The sequence below is a fragment of the Pelobates fuscus genome, chromosome 2 (assembly GCF_036172605.1).
Source record: "Pelobates fuscus isolate aPelFus1 chromosome 2, aPelFus1.pri, whole genome shotgun sequence".
NCBI classification, from domain to species: domain Eukaryota; kingdom Metazoa; phylum Chordata; class Amphibia; order Anura; family Pelobatidae; genus Pelobates; species Pelobates fuscus.
This window is the reverse complement of record NC_086318.1, coordinates 338,906,745-338,924,910: the sequence shown is the minus strand read 5'-3', so window position 1 is coordinate 338,924,910 and position 18,166 is coordinate 338,906,745. Positions and strand designations below refer to the sequence as shown.

The 18,166-nt window shown below is 38.1% G+C and overlaps 1 protein-coding gene across 1 annotated transcript in view; it reads left to right on the top strand.

Annotated features, from left to right (window-relative positions):
* MMS22L (MMS22 like, DNA repair protein) overlaps positions 1–18,166 on the top strand; it is a 98,733-nt gene that overhangs the window by 58,734 nt on the left and 21,833 nt on the right. Inside the window, exons 14-15 of the mRNA XM_063443585.1 lie at positions 14,116–14,297; positions 14,609–14,759. Coding sequence (XP_063299655.1) covers positions 14,116–14,297; positions 14,609–14,759 — 333 coding nt within the window. The remainder of the gene's footprint in view (positions 1–14,115; positions 14,298–14,608; positions 14,760–18,166) is intronic.

The following is an 18,166-nucleotide window of genomic DNA, read 5'->3' as shown; positions in this document are numbered from 1 at the left end:
GGAGACCCATTGCACTGTACTATCATTCAAAGTTAAACTTTTTTTTTTTATGTTTTATGGTTAAAAAAAAAAAAAAGAGTCCCCTATAGTGATCCTTTAAGTAGTTATGGTGCCAGGAGGCCTCCAGATGCACTCTTACCTCAAGGGGTTAGGTCATTCTTCAACAGTTTAACCCCATCGTTGCCTCCAGCGGCGATCTCCACTCCTTCCCAGAAGTTTCATATTGAAAAGCTGCACAAACAGACGTCAAGAACCATGCCTGGATTAACCCCTTAAGGTAAGTTCTACATTGTATGTACATAGATTTACAAAATAACAATGGAAGTAATGCAGGGCTTGACAAATTTGCTTGAAATCTAGGAGCCAGCTAAAAAAGTTGAGAGCCATATTTTTTAACGTCAAAAATACAATTCTTAAAAGGACACTATAGTCACCAGACCTACTATAGCTTAATTCAGTTGTTCTGAAGTCTAGATACTGTTCCTGCATGATTTTCAATGTAAACACTGACTTTTCAGACTAAAGGCAAGGTTTACATTGCTGTCTGGTAACACCTCTAGTGACAGTCACTCAGACGGCCTCTAGAAGTGCTTCCTGGGTGCAGCACCTACTTTGATGATCCTCATAAGGATTCAATGCATCTCTATGAGGAGAAGTTGATTGTGCAGCATGGTGTTTTGCCGCACATGTGCAATAGTCTCCCAATATTTTTCTATGGGGAAGCATTGGATTGCCTGAGATCATCAAGATTGATGATCTCAGCCACGGAGGTTCATCCAGCCATGGCGTCACCAGCACGGCATGGGGAAAAGGGTGAGTAAAAAACCCCTTCCCATGTGATTGGTGGGGGGGCAGGTCACCTAAACATACACACTCACGGACAGAGAAACTGATTTGATACATAGGCGCACACACACTCTCACATACACTCACTGATTACATACACACACACAGAGCAACACTAACAAATCATTACTTTTATTATTTTACTATTATTTGCCTACCTTTGGGAAAGCTGGAGTGGATTAGCTTTACCTGGGGTCCAGTGAGGCTGCTGTCATCTCTCTGCTCACTATAGCGCTGTTTGGTGATGCTGGGCCGGAATTACATCATATTCCGGCTCCCAGCATCACTGGAAGGCGCTCAATGTAGCATAGCAGGGAGATTACCGCTCCCTCCCTCGTCGACGCACATAGTCGGCCGCCCGCGGGCCACCTCCCTCATTCAGCCGCCTGCGTCCTGCCTCCCTCTCTCAGCTCTCAATGAGCCGACAGTCCACCTGCCTGCCCGCCTCAGCCCTGCGTTAGCCGACTGTCCCCCTCCAATCTCGGGCAGCTTGTCATCTCAGGGGCTGAACAGGCTCACAACTCCCAGGCGACCTGGCAACATTACTAATCTGGCATAATTGTGTTTAGCGAAACCTGCCAAGTAAAACCGTACCCCCCCCCCCCCCCCAAAACATAATTATGTTAAAAGATTACATAAATATACACGTGGAATTTTAATATATATATACATATATATGTATTTAAATTATACGTGTATGCTTATGTAATTATATATATATATATATATTTGCAATTATTTGTATTTATATATAGATAGCCATACATACAGTGTCATGCTAAGTGTATTTTGTTACCTATATATTAATATCAAAATACAGTTAGAATTAAATTACACATGTATATATAATTTATTTTTACTTTATCTATTATTGTAATTATACGTATGTATTATTTAAAATATATATATATTGTATATAGAATATGTATCATATATATATATATATATGTATATATGTAATGTCACTCAAAGTGCATTTTAGTGTTAATATATGTAATATTAATAATAAAATACACTTAGAGTGAAGTTACACACACACACACACACACACACATATATATATAATTATTTTTAATTTGCAAATAATCATTATTTTTTATTTTTTCCCCCACCAGCAGGGGAACTGCCTGACAGGCAGCTATTGCGGCCATGTGATCGCTCTTTGAGCGATCACATGGCCCCTGAGAGCCTGATTTGCCGTGGAAAGGCTGCCTGGGTTATCAGGTAGTCCTCCCGAAGCGGAGCGCCGGGAAGGTACGTATCCCAGGCACTCCAGGTTTTAATTATAATTATTGTGTTGGCACTCAACTACAGGGTGGTTGGTGCAGGTATTAGAGGTAACCCCCATTAGGACCTCAATAATATATACAAATTAAATCCTATTAATACCGCACTCAATCGCATATAGTATAGGTCAAAAAGAAAATAAAAATGTATTTATTGTACACTAATGGAAAGCAGGGGAAAAAAAAAGACAAAATCAAAAAAGAGGACCACTATTGCCAAATATATAGAATGGTGCACACTCTGTTAATTCATTCACTTTACAATAGTTAATAGAAAAAAATCTTAATATATACACAAAATATGTACAATGTATCCTATATACACCCTATAAATATAACTTGATGAGTAATGATAAATGGTAGTTCATATACAGTCTGGTGGATCCACCAATAGTTGATCAATAATTTATGCTTGGATAGCAATTGATAGTCTGATCAGACAGAAAAAAACATCTTTCTTTTTTGTGTATCAAAGCAGAAATAGATGGGAAAAGGGGGGGGGGAGTTTTAATAAATGAATAATAGATCAAAGTAAAAAAAAATTATATAACAAAAGTTTCTCTAGAGCATGTTTGTGAATGAAAGATTGGTTGGATCTCACCATAAATCACTGTGGTTGTAAATATAGGGTGCAGAGCGGAGTCCATACATATGTGAAAGGGTATAATGCAGACCGGTGAGGTTCTCTGTATTCTTGAGTATGGAAGTGCAGCTTTTTAGATGAGTGGTGATGTAGTAAAGCCCCCGTCCGGTCACCGACTCCTGTCTCGTGCTGCCTGGGCTGCGCGCTCGGGACTGAAATGCCCCTTCGAAGGCCCTAGTTGCAGGAGTAAATTTTTTTAATTTTTTTTTTTTATTATTATTATATCGGATAATGGTGGCGGCCAGTCTAATTTATGGCGTGGCGTGGCGTGGCGTGGCCCGTCCCCAAGTGTAACCACGTAATGACGTGGTAACGCTCCATTGGGCGCTCTAACGCCATGCCTGGTGACATCATTAAAACAAACTTTATTGGTCTAAAACAAAAAAGTACTAAGAGACAATTCTGTATATTAAATGATTTACAATGGGTGTGATTACACCTATTCTTAGGTCTTAATCAAAGCAGTACAAAGGGATTTTTTTTGAGATACATAATATAGTTAATAAACTCAATATAAATAAGGAATTGTTTATCTGCCAAGAAATTGGCACAAATTGAGGAATATTTTAACCAAATTAGGGAATATTTTTACTCGAGGGTTTTAAGCCATTGCGCCGTTCTATGATTAAGGGGTTAAACGTGGGCAGTTATGGATCTCCTTCAAAATAAATATTGCAAGAAAATAATATAAAAGTATCATCTATTAACAAAAACTCTTTAAACAATGCCAATGGTTAGTAAGGTTGAGAAGCATGCTATTGATGTAAATAACCATGATATTGATGTAAATACATGTTAACTGTGTTGCACTTAGTAACTATTATTTATGTATTGGGCTTATTCCAGTTTAAAAGTCTGTCTTTCAATGTAAAGCTGTTTTATCAAGTTTAATCCAACCTGCCTTGCCTTAAAGGAACACTATAGGGTCAGTAACACCAACCTGTATTCCTGACCCTATAGTGTTAAAACCACCATCTGCCCCCCCCCCCACCCCCCACCCAACTCCCTAAATATAGGAAAATCTTATTTGTATTCAAGTCGGCAGCTGCTAGCTCTGCCCCTGAACTGCCTGCATGCCTGACATCATCAGGAGTGATTATGTGAGCCAATCGCAAAGCTTTCCCATAGGACTGGCTGAGACTGTCAAGGAGGCAGATCAGGGGAGAGCCAGCAAAAGCTAAACACAGCCCTGGCCAATCAGCATCTCCTCATAGAGATCCATTGATATAATGAATCTCTATGAGGAAAGTTCAGTGTCTGCATGCAGAGAGTAGATACACTGAATGACAGTTTGCACAGTGTGCATCACTGTCACAGGAAGAACCTCTAGCAGCCATCTGAGGAGTGGCCAGTGGAGTTATCTGGCTGTGTTTACTGCAAAAAGCCTGAAGGGATGATCTACCCCCCAGAACAAATACAATAAGCTGTAGTTGTTCTGGTGACTATAGTGAAAAAATGAGGGGTGGGTTAGCTTAATGCTCCCAGCCAATGATTGCTACCCATTGTTTGAGGTCCACTTCTGCATTAGTGAAGTTGCAAAAGAGGAGCACAGCTGTGGGAACCACGAGAGTCCTGGTTTTGTCAAACAATGTCAAATGTTTTGACACATGTTGAGGGGACAGTGCCTAAAAACGCATTGTACGGTGGAGGATGCACCAATTATGATGCAAAGTTCGAGGTGAGCACACGCTGCCTTTTTTGAATATTGCTTCCAAGACTAAGTAGATCAGAAGACCTGGCAATCGGCATTATTCAGTGTGATTACCATATATATCTGAAGAGTTTCTACATATTTACAATATTATGCCAATTCAGAGATTTTCATTTTTCACATGTGCAAACAAAAAAATTAAAGAAGAGAGAGAGCTTCTTTACTTACTAGATGTTAATCATAATGTTATAAGCTAGCTATATTGGCTTTGAGAAGGATGCTTTATCCTGTGTCCTAAAATTATTGAACAATGATTTTCCTTAGGCAGAATGTGTTGTCATAGGGGAAGGTTTGTTTGTTTTTAACAATGATACTTTTTTCCAGATCTGTAAAACAATTAAAAAGAATAAATATGACTGTTGTCTTTGGGCAAAGCACTTCACGTAGGAAATTTTCATGCATGCAGGAAACTGCTTTTATTTTACTAGTCTTCAAGAACACCATGGAGGCATCTTTCCTCTTCAGCACACATCCAGTGCAGTCTGCTGTCTGCATTCTCTTCACTGCCAGGAGGCCCTTTTAATCTCTAATAATCAGGGTTAATTAATACCTGAGGCTAGCACTGTATAAGCTCAGCCAATAACTGGAAGAAACCAGCTTAATCATGGCTTGAGCTTGTTACTTGCAAAAATTAGCTGATAATTCTTGCACTCGCCATATACTTCTCAGTGCTAGAATCATTCTACTTTGGAATGTAAGCAAATATTTTGACTCCATTAAAAAAAAAGTGTTTCTTATTACCTGAGTCCAGCACCAAAACCATTCCCTTGTTTTCCGTAGGTTACTTGTGGACAGGTCAAATTGAGCAGGTCCCAGGGTATATTGCCCACTATAAATGTGTTGCTTTAGCAGCACTGCTTTCCTAAGTGCAGTGGAGACATCTGATGTTGGGGATAGAGACCAATTAACGGGCGCGAAACTGTTGCGCCCGGTAACGGACTCCTGGGAAATGGAGTCCGTTACTGAAGAGATTCCCCTTGACTGAAGGGGAAAGGAATAACCCGGCGGGCCGTTCTTGTAAGTGACAGTGAACGGCCCGGCAGCAAATGAGAACCTGGTAGCTAATTAAAGGTACAAGAACTCCCATATTGGCTTAAATCAATTCAAAATAAAAACAAAACACAACACAGAATAACAATATTAATATAATTACTCTAGTGAAGCATGAAAAGCCCCATAGTTACAAGGATTTATTACAATTTTTTTTTATAAAAATACAAATTCACTTAAAATTATAAGTACAAATAATTACAATATAATAAAATAATGACTGAGAGTAGGCAACGTAATTAGAAAAGACTCACCTGGGAGGCAAGCAGCAAAGAAAGAGGAAGTGGGAGGAGTCTGATAGCACTATATTGTTGTATGATGTATTATGATTGGTTGAATTTTTACTTACAACTTCTTAACTATTTCTTTCTTGCTGGGAGTTACAGTAAAGAAAGATAAGCAAATATGAAGCCTCCTGTCTTGCCATAAAATTAACCCTCAGAGTTCAAGGCGTTTCTGTGATTCCCTTGCCTTTATGACACACTTGCTATGTGTTTATTCTACAATAAATTTAGTAAGTTGGCACTAAAACATTCTAAGCACCAAAACTACTTAATCTTAGTGTTGATGATGTCCTAATGTTTTTTTTGTTTTTGTTTGTTTATTAAAGAAATAGAATTTCTAGAGTACTTACTATCCCTGTCATCATGCGACTGACTATGCTTAAGAGCCATTATGTACTTTTTATACACAATTTTCAAGAGATCTAGTCAATGACATTACCGCTTGTGGTATGGTATCATCCATAAGTAAACCCAGCTAACGGACTGGAGAGGTAAGTTCCATCCTGCACATATGCACCTATCGTAAAAAAAGTAAACTGCATGCTGTTTTGCTTGTATAATAAAATAACTATGCAGTATACATTTAAGTAAAGCATTTATTATCTTATATGAATATATGAAACAGGACTATTTGCTGACTTCTGCAACCTAGCCCAGGCCCAAACTTTTGGATACAAGTCTGTCTAGCCTAGTTTCAAAAGTTGCACATTCATTTTGGAATCAACCTATCTAGCAAATATAATCCTCAACCTGTATAAAAATTACAAGCAAAGACAACATGTAACTTTGAGGGGTCTTTAAGAAAAATAAAACATTATACAGTATTGATAATTTCATCTGCATCTCTCATTCAAATTCTGTTAGTTTAAGGGACACATGGAAGTGGTATGGGTGCAGTGCCCCTGTCTATTCAGACTTGCAATGGAAAACATTGCAATGCTTTCAGAATGGCAATGTTTACATTGCAAGTTTAACACACCTCCAGCGCCTGTCTTCCTGACAGCCATTAGATACTTTCTCTGTTATAACAGAGTTAAACTTTGTTATAAATCAACGCAGTGCATTGTTTTTGCTGCGGTCTAGACTCCAAATGCTTCCTTATGGGGGGGAACTATTGGTTTAGTGGAGATCATCAACATAAATGATCTCAGTCAAAGGGACGAAGCATCAGCGAGGATAGCAGCATTAATGGCCTGAAAGGTAAGTAATACATTTCAAAGCCTCACGTGGCAGGAAACACACCTAGATGGGCAGCAGGACACTATAGCGTTAGGAATACAACCAAGTATTTTTTTTTTAGAAAGAATAGCAACCTACAGGTTGTGCCAGTCAAATTAATGGTGTTTTCTGTGCTCCCCCCCCCCCCCCCCCCCCCCCCATACATACAATCATCTTCAGGTGTTAACATTGTATATGGCTCTACCTGTCCAGTCTTGTACTGCTTATTCTCATTGTACCAGATTGACAGATCTGTGGCACTTTTATGACTTATAGCTGTATTGCTTCTTTCTTTTTTTTTTTTTTTTTTTCTTTTTTTAAGGACTTTTTGTTTATTCCCAGTTCATCACTTGCCAAAATGAATAGTGTTTGAGGTGCTATTGGAGGGAACAATAGGAACAAGTACATTAACAAAATTGTCTAATTTTTATCTTTATATGTTGAGCAGTGCTCATGGTTAACAGAAATGCCCTTCAGCTATGCACTGTTTTGGAGGGTTAGAGGGTACTCATTTGCACATAAATAGCCATTAACAGATGAATTCCCAGAGGTCCTGGGTTGCATGTTAGCAATGCCGACCTACTTATCTAGTTTAAATTTGTTTTACAGAATTATTATAATTCTACCCCTGGTACTTAAACTTTGTGATTAATGCAAGCTTCACAAAACAATTAAAGCTTAATTATACCATTTGCAATGTTCTTATTGCATTGTTATTATCACACAAAGCAAGATCCAGCAAATATTAAAAGAATTAAGAAACTGATAACCAATTGCTTTAGCTCCTTGCTGATTGTTTCACTGAAAAGAAAGACCAATTTATTCATAATAATCCTTCAAACAACACTGAATTGCAAAATGTCACTAATTGGTGATTTTGCACAAATATATCAGTTGGACGTCTAGAACATTTTACAGAGACCGATGTATCTTATTTAGTATATTCTCAGGTTTGGGGGGGGGGGTCCCATTTTGATTGTTTAGATAAAGTTGGAAACACTGTTAACTTACTGTATTTTACAAATATTTAGTATATGAATTAATGGTCCTATTAGATTGAGAAAGGGGTCTGTAATGTGCAGTGTGAGAATAAGACTGGTTTATTCTCTAAATTCCAAATTGTAGCAAACAGAAATTCCAATCTTAAATTATAAGGTAAATTAGCTGATTTGGAAAAAGTATCCAACACTGCTAAGGTCACATCTTGCTTACTCTAGCCCTCATTTTGCCACCTGAATTTTCATTCCTTCCATTTTGGAGTTAAGTGGAAAAAAAACTCAGTCTTAGAGTATAGTTTTGAAATTGAAGTTAAGTGTGTCTCTAATGTTATTTAACTATGCAGAAGTACAAACATTAGTACTAAATAATACTTTGATGTTTCCATATCTTGATTTCAAGTTTATTTTCTTGTTGCCTCTGAAAGTATACGTTAGGCTTAGGGTCATAAAATTGGGTGTCCATACAGTCTGTCTATACAAGGTACACAGAACAGACAGATTTTGGCAGGACTAAGAGTTCAAAACACAAAACCGTAGTAATGAGGTGTGACCCAAGTGAATATCTGTACAATACATATTTGTTGCACCTTCTGCAATGCTCATATCTACAATATCCTGTTATACACAGTGTGGCTGAAATGCCTCTGCCACGTATTCTAACAGACTATGGGCCCTTTAAAATGTGTGATTTATGTACTTTTGTACTCCACAAAGAGAGACCGTCCGTTAGCCCTGATTCCCTGGATGGGTGATTTTTGGATATGTCTTTCCCCGATATCGAGGCTATCAGGGGATATGACTTTGTGGGGTTTCCATGTGTTTTAGGGGTACTTTTAGGGTGTTGTTGTATTGCATGTTTCTTGTACTGATAGATAATTTAATTACCGTACCTAAAATCAGGACTGTGGTATAGAAAGTGTGACTTTGTGGAGCAAATCTAAATATCACCTAGTGTAAATATTTTTGCTTAATGGTCCTGAATTTCACATATACTGCCTTTGCAGACACTGAAAAGGAAAACAAAGTATGAACAAATCACTGTTATGGAGTTTCCTTTTTTATTAGTTTAATTTTCCAAATTGTCTGCTATGTAAGGCAAGGAGGTGTGCTACAAAAAATTTAAGCCCTTGAGTGTTATCTTTTTTTATACATCAGACACATCCGAATGATAATGACAGGTTTACCAGTGGTTGGCCTAGAACATATAAAAGCTGCTCACTGCATTTTGTTTTTTTATTCTCTGTGGTGTTTCTATATATCTTTTCTGAATTGGCACTTACGCTGTGAATCTTGTAATATAACATCATGGGAGGTTCAATGCTTTTTGTGTTCCTTTTCATAGACATGAATAAATAAATAATTTTGTACTGTGGGTAGTAGTATCCTTGAGCATGCTAATGTTTATTTAAATGTGTTTTACACCAACATACTTGGCACATAAGACATCACAGTTAAAGTCTGACGATTAATTTGTTGTAAATATTTTTTTTATTTTTTTTCCTTTACTCGGAGTGTGTGATCATTGCTAACTGCAAGGATTATCCATTCCAGTACTTGTTTCTGAGACTCTTAAACAGCTTCTTGTTTTCCGTATTTGTGTTCTCATACCGTTTTTCAATCAGCTGTAATTTCTGCGAGAAATAAAATGACAGCTTGGTTTCATGTATACCATAGCCGGCTTTGCTTGCAATCTTGTGTACTGTAGCCCATCAGAATAAGACAAATGATTTCTGAAATCCATTGGTTGTCCCAGCTCCGGGAAGATTATGCATAGACAGGCTTCAAGGGGGGAAATTTGTGGGATGCTTGGTGCATAGAGCAGGCAGCAGCACTCTAAGACAGCTGCATCCACAGTAGTATTGCTTTGATCCCATAGAATGAAAGGATAGAAGGATCAGCTCAGGTCTAAATGAGATTACAGCTGGTTCGGCTGCTTATCTGGTCTAATGCCAACTAGTGTGGCTTTGCACCTCCTAAGGGGTTTACAACAGAGACTGTTTATCAAGTATCATCAGTTTACTCAACACAAGCAGGCTAATCCTTCCCAGGCTGAGCCTGTTGTAGGATTGAGTAAGCGCCAAAGTAAAGGCTGCAGCAGCCAGGGTTTTCAGAGCCCCTTATTTTCTTATTGCTTTCTGAGGCAAATGAGAAAAAAATTGAACATTCTGAGAGGTTAATCCAATCTGGAATATTGCCAAACCTCTATTAACCCCCAGCTGCCCACCTATTGGTATTGCATCCTGCTGACAGATTGAGGATTTAGTATGTGCAAAATATACATTTGTAGGATAAAATGAAGCATACATTTTTAAGATTGTACTATACATCTGGCTACATTTTAATCTGTTTTGAAAGGGAAAAAAATACATACTTTCAAATGTTTCAGTGATCATCCTTTTTGTTTGTTTGTTTTTTTTATTTAAAAGATAGCTTACTTTCTATCGCCATGGCCAAGTTTTTCCTGCAAATGCTTTTCCAGTGAGGATTTTATATCTATATCTCAAAGTATATGATGTCTTGTCCACAGACTAGGTGCAAACCTTGTGTCTTATTTTAAGATGAAAGAAAGATGTTTTGGAAGTGATATATCATATTTATCCAGTCCAACATTAATGCTCACAGTGTTTACACACTTGTTTACAATTTTTTACTGTAACAACAATTTCTTACTAAGTTCAGTTGAGATCTCTCATACTCGAACAGTCCAATGAAGGTGTTTTTTGTGAACATAGTTGAATAATGGGTGACTAAGGTAGTTGTAAAATTGAGGAATGTGCCATCAAGTTAATGTAATGTCAAGCCTTAGAAGTAGGGATGCACTGAAATTTCGGCTGCCGGAAGTTTATGCCAAAAATGGGCCTATCCCGTTTAGTCCGGGAGATGGGGGGGGGGAGAACACTATGGGACGGGGAGGGGGGGGGAGAACACTATGGGACGGGGGATGGGGGGGGAGAACACTATGGGACGGGGGATGGGGGGGGAGAACACTATGGGACGGGGGATGGGGGGGGAGAACACTATGGGACGGGGGATGGGGGGGAGAACTCTATGGGACGGGGGATGGGGGGAGAACACTATGGGACGGGGGATGGGGGGAGAACACTATGGGATGGGGGATGAAGGGGAGAAGTAAGTGCCTCTAGTTGCTGTCAGCAAGACAGTTTACAGACTGTCACTGTAAAACGTCAATGTTTTACATTCCTTGGTTAAAAAGACCACTTCACCCATACCACTTCATTGAGATGAAGTTGCCTGGGTGTCTTTAGTGTTTCTTTAATATTTTGAGAAAGATTTTACAAGTGATGGGGCTTTTGAACAAAGCTACTATAGAGAATTTCAGCTCTGCCTGGCCACATTATTTATTGGGTGACCTAAATGCTTATGGGCAGTAATACTTTATAAAAACTTCCAGCAGCCTGGCAGTATAATTCAGACTTGAAGGTGTAGGTTACTGAGCAAAAGGCACAGACATTCTAAAGTAGGTTCCAGTTTGCTACCAGTGTCGTACGAATTTTCACCATGCAGCTGCTCCTGACTTTTACACTTGATGTTTAGTCAGCCAAAAAGCTGAAGATTGTGGAGCCAAGGGTCAGCCAATACGGAGTTCATCAGTCATATAGTTTACATACTAAAGTAGGTTGTTTTAAAAAAAAAAAAAAAAAAGTCCATTAAGTTAATACCATTGAAAAGCCCCTGGGCATGTTCCTTCATAGGGTTTTAGCTTATGAGTCGAGAAGCCAGGACACTATAAAATTTTACTTGGTTTTGTTTTAATCTGTGAATTGATAAAATGCAGCTTTTTTTTTTTTTTTTTTTAAATTCTTTATTTTGTTTGTGCATGAGGAGTTACAAGCATATATCAAGTGCCACAACAGCACACATGGATTAAGCACCAGTGTTGACAATGTGGTACTCTAAAGAAACTGCACTTTATTTAAAATGCAGCTTTAATTGTTTGTGTTACAGAAATGAAAAGAATATATAAATGGCAGTTAAGAACTGTTATTGATTTAGCAGTTTGATCCTTTTTTATGAATTATTACTTTCTTAAGAAAGACCTAAGGGCGCCATCTATCTTTTATCTCTTGGGGACCATCAGTTAAGTGTATAAAATATCTCCAATACATCCTTCTCTCTCACTTTTTGTTTTCTCAGCTGCAGTTACCTGCGCAAGCTACTTCTCTGTCAAGTTTCATTTATATAAAAAAGAACAATTAGGGAATGAAACAAAAATAGACTGCTTATAGCCCTGTTTTACTGTTACTATTCCAGACATGTGGAATTGTGCAGCAAACTCTGTGCTGCAATTATTTTATTTTCATCTGTGAATTTTCTGTCCATCAAACAGGATTTTATTTCCGCTACATTCCAATTGCAACAAGCACCATCGTAATCCTTTGATTTGCATTTGGCAAAGATAGGTTAGACGTGTGAATTAACTTTTGAGATATATTTCACTGTTGTCAGTTTATGCTATTGTCTGCTCAAATCTGATCATGGGGAAAAATGCACTTAAATATTGTTTTAAACTAATTTCAGAATATAGCTTAACATTGCATATGTACATTCCAAAGGTACACACATCTGGTGACCCAATCTTAGAAAGCAAATAACACTGTAATACATCTGGAACACAAAATTATACTTTTATTCCACCATTATAAGGGAACCCACATCCATTCGGGATGCCTGAACGAAAAAGAGGGTAGTTACTGAGTATGGTGCTGCAGAGTTACTACAGTTTTTTGTTTGTTTTTTATTACAAAATGTAATCGGTAATGGACACACACATCATTTCAGAAATTGCATTTTCAAAGTATGTATATAAATCATAAAACAACTCTTAAAATAAATTATTAATAATGAGAAAGCCTCATCCTGTGCACATTTCCCTCCAGCTCACCTATCGTGGTTTGTCACTACAGTGCTCTGTGCTATAATCCTCTAAACACCCAATCTGTGACTTTACAGGACTGTTTATACAATTTAATAGAGCAAATATAATAGTGTAGTCAGTACTTTAATGTGTGCTCTGAATTGGGTTGACCAGAAGATAAATGGAAACTGCAATGATGGTACGTTCCTTCAGATTGTTTTTAATAAGCATGTTATTTAGTTCATCAGCCTACTGCAGTAATGCTTTGAATCTGGCTCTGCCAGACAAATTTGTTAATGCTTTTTTCCCCTCCCCCCTTTCCAGGGAACATTGATTCCCCGCAGACATATCTCTATTAAACCTCTAGAAAGTCACAACTTCCAAATTAGATTAAGTAGCGAGCACGGTACTAGAGGAATCAAAGAAAATTGAGTGTATTATTGAATTCATGCCACATTGTCTGCCGAAGAGAGATGCTTTGTATGGCTGCGACGTTTGTCCTTACTGTACTAACAAAGATGTGGACGCGGTCATGTAATATAATTTTCTAAAACGCATTAGGAAATCTTTTTGCTTGTCCTACTGTAGGGGACACAGAGACCTGAGATGTTTCTGGGAATAGACTAGACTAGACATTTTATCCTTGGGTTTCACATCCTATTATCTCCTTTCTAGTTGGATTATGATCCAGTAGGTTTGTTCAACCTACTGGATTATGAGTTAACTTAGACTGTTGGGGTGATTGAAATTCAAATATTATCCTGCCAGTTTAAATAAATGGAGATATTGGAAGCAGTTCAATTGTTAAGAAAACCTCTTAAAAATGTACCAGTAAAATTATGTGGTTGTAAGGTGTGTGTTGTTTGTTTGTTTGTTTTTGTTTTTATTGTAAATGAATAAACATCATAAATAGTATTTTTGATTTAGTTTTTTCTTGTTTTATACATATATATATATATATATATATATATATTTTTTTTTTTTTTTGTTTGTTTGTTTTAGTACCTATGTGTTTTGTTTTTTCATCGGTTTACCAGAAAAAATATACATGGGTCTATATTTTGTCATTTCTTGTATCTGCAATTAACCACTTCGCTTCAGGAGGTGCTGTAGCAGACAAGACACATGCATGCTGTGAAAATGTTCAGTATGTATCGATTAGTCTATAACAATGTGAGTTATGTTCCTTTTTTTTTTTTTTAGAAGTGTCCACAGCCGTGCAGCCCAAGGACATTGGAATGCAGGTCCCCTTGCACATTCCTTGACAGTGGTGAAAGAGCGCCACCTAGCTGTGGCCGGTGCTCTCTGGAGAAATTTCTTCCCCTTTTTGAAAAGCCTAAGACTTTCACAGACGCCTCCTTCCCAGCTAGCAGACACAGTTGCAGGTCTGTACACTTTTTGTCTGCTATCTATCTTCACGAGCACCTTTTGTTTCTTGTTACTTGGCTTTTATTTTATGCACTTACGTCTCTAACCTATGAGAATCCTTGATTTGTAATTGCAAATCAAGTTTTAAATCCTTACAAATGCAAATGAACATTTAATTAAACATTTCCTGATTTTTTTTATTTTTTTTAAATCTACTTTTTATAAGTATAATTAAAGTTTGATCTCTTTTTATAATGTAAACATTTCTATATATAGTCTTACATCTTTGCACCTAACGGAAATCTGGGATAACTGTATTTTTGAACAGCCTATACCTTGCTGGCTTTGGATATGCCAAGCAGTGCCCCTTCCGAGCTCCAGCCACAACCTGTTGTATCAATGATGCAACTTTTTGGATGGGATGATATGATTACACCTCAGCTAGTGTCCCGCTATTTAAGTCATCTAATGCCAAACAGGTGAGTTTTTTCAAGTGTCCTACAAACCTTTCTTAAACTGCAGCAATCAAGGTCTGTTAACTCTTTAAGAATCAGGGTTTAGGCAAATACCTCTAGTTCAGGGGTGCCCAAAAGATAAATCCCCAGGTGTTGTAGAACTAAAACTCCCATTCTGCTTTTCATGTCTTTAAAATGACAAAGAATGATGGAAGCTGTAGTTTTAAAACATCTGGGGATCTACCTTTTGGGTACCCCTTCTCTATTTAATTTTTTATTTATTATTGCCATTTATATAGCGCCAACAGATTCCGTAGCGCTTTACAATATTATGAGAGGGGGATTTAACTATAAATAGGACAATTACAAATAAACTTACAGGAACAATAGGTTGAAGAGGACCCTGCTCAAACGAGCTTACATTCTATAGGAGGTGGGGTGTAAAACACATTAGGACAGGAATTTACAATCAAATAAGGTGGGCTGCCCTTTAGGAGAGGGCAAGAGACAGGTATGTGAGGTAAGGGTTAGTCTTGGAGGCCATAAGCTTTCCTAAAGAGATGGGTTTTAAGGCACTTCTTAAAAGATGCAAGACTAGGGGAGAGTCTGATGGCGGTAGGCAGGCTATTCCATAGGAAGGGAGCCGCCCGTGAGAAGTCCTGCAAGCGCGAGTTGGCCGTACGAGTGCGGACAACGGACAGGAGGTGGTCACGGGCAGAACGGAGAGACCGAGAAGGGACATACCTATGGATCTGTGAGGAGATATAAGAGGGGCTAGAGTTGTTCAGTTCTTTATAGGTGTGAGTTAGTACCTTGAATTGACTCCTATAGCATACAGGAAGCCAATGTAAGGACTGGCAGAGGGGTGAGGTGTGAGAGAAACGACTAGAGAGGAAAATCAATCTAGCAGCAGCATTCATTACGGACTGTAAGGGTGCAGTACGGCTATTGGGAAGACCAATCAGGAGAGGGTTACAATAATCCATGCGGGAAATTACTAGAGCATGGACAAGCTCCTTGGTAGTATCTGGTGCAAGAAAGGGGCGGATGCGGGCTATGTTTTTAAGATGGAATCTACAGGATTTGGCAACATGCTGGATGTGAGGCTCAAAGGTGAGACCAGAGTCAAGTATGACGCCAAGACAGCGCGCTTGCACGGATGGACTGATGTTGGTACCACAAACTTGGAGGGAGAGCGAAAGATGAGGATCAGTATTAGGAGGAGGAAAGACAAGGAGCTCAGTTTTTGAGAGATTGAGTTTCAGAAAGCGGGATGACATCCAGTCAGAGATGGAAGAAAGGCAAGCAGTGACACGTTTATTTTTTAGTTATGATAACTTGTTTACTGTACGTACACATATCCACCTTTCAATTGTTCAAATAATTCTAAAGCAGCACAATATTTATTACCTGTATATTCATTACGAAGTATGTTTTGTCACCTAATTAGAATTGTGTATTTAGCAGTACAATATGAATAAGTCAATAATAAGACGTAGCACAATAATAATTTTGAGGTTTTCAGTTTAAGAGAAATTGAGTTTCAGAAAGCGGGAAGACATCCAGTCGGAGATGGAAAAAGGCAAGCAGTGACACGTTGCAGGACGGCAGGGGAGAGGTCCGGGGAGGAGAGATATAGCTGGGTGTCATCAGCGTACAGGTGGTAGTGAAATCCAAAAGAGGTAATAAGTTTGCCAAGAGAGGCAGTATAAAGAGAAAATAGAAGGGGACCAAGGACGGAGCCTTGGGGAACTCCAACCGAGACAGGGCAAGGGGAGGAGGTATCATTAGAAAAGGAGACACTGAATGAGTTTATTGCATTCATGCAATATCACTGGTCCTTAAGGGGTTAAAAGGAAATAAAAAAAAAAAAGAAGCTATTATTATTTTTTGTGTGTTTCAACCAGCCATGTGTGCATATAGATATAGACCCAGGAATTATTCATGCCTTCATAATTTAATTGGTCTCCCATATTTGTTTTCATGACAAAATACTAATTTCCCCTCCTTTGGGAGTTAATTTTAAATACCTCTAAAAAGTCAAGATGTGTTTGTCTTATCTATACCAGTACTTAAATGCTGTTCCCTAATGTTGCTTAAAGCATTTTAAACTTTAGTGCAGTGCAAACTGAGCAATTTTCACACTTTGTAAGATGGGAATTAAATTATGACAGGGCTCAAAATATGAATTCAAAAGCTACCAACCAGGCTAAAAGTTACTTGCCACCTCAGAACATTGTGTGAATAAGCAGGGTTGTCTTTCATTTTCCATATATTTGTACATACAGAGGGTTTATAAGTTAAAGTGAACTGTGAATCATATCTTAAAGAATTAAGTCATAGAAATGAAAAGAACAGGAAAAGGGAGACAAGCATGTGGGAAGTTAATTAAAGAGTTATTAACAAGAATGATAGAGGGCCTTTGCATTTTACCCAGGACATACTTGAAAACGAGAGAAATCTCAATGTATCTTTCCTGGTAAAATATTTTATAAATAAATACATTTTAATTCTACTAGTATCACTTAATCTTAACCTCCAATGCATACAGTAATGTGCCTCTCAATGTACGGTCCAGAGTGAGGTCTGCTTGTTTTAGTTATCTTTCAAGAATGTTGGCACACACTGTATTGAGGGCTGACAGCCAATTTCTCATCAATAGCCAGAGAGCTTGGCCTTTTCGAACACATTCTGTTCTTAGGAGTACCGCTAGTCCAGAGGAGCAGTCTAATCATCTACAGTAGTACTGTACAACACTTCTCAATCTCAGCATTTACATTCCACAACTGCTTGTTAAGTGGGAAGAGAAGCCACAACTGAAAGGGGGAGAGAGTCTGAAGCTGCGTATCTCACCTACAAAGAAAGCAGCTAGATTGTGCTCTGCACTGCATTATCTCGCCAATGTCCAAATATACCACCACCCATAGTATGGATCTGCTTCTGAGAAGCAGAGATGGTGGGGGATCATTTCATCTCACCGGGTCTGAATTTTTACTTGCAAAACTTCAAGAAGTTTGTGGAAATTTTTAGTTCTGATCATTACAAGATTTTATACCCTGCAACATATTGGAGATCAGGAAGAGTGAGGGGGAACGAATAAGGAACGATTATCTTTTCAAAGTTTTAAATTTCTATGGCCAAATAATATTTAATACATGATACAGCTATTCAATGTCTTGGAGCTGCTATGTTCACACAATATTTAAATTTCTTAAGTTTCTGGACATTCATATCACAGTTTATATTTTGTACAGCAGAATTGAGATTGCAGTACAAATAATGCAGGTCCTGGAAGCTAATCACAGGCCTGATAACAGACATATACAGCTTTAGCAAGTGATGTCCAAGCCTCACTTTTACTGGCAGGAATTGGTTGTGTGTAGAGGGTAGTTGATCTCAAGCCAGCCATTTACTACAATTTTTAATTATAG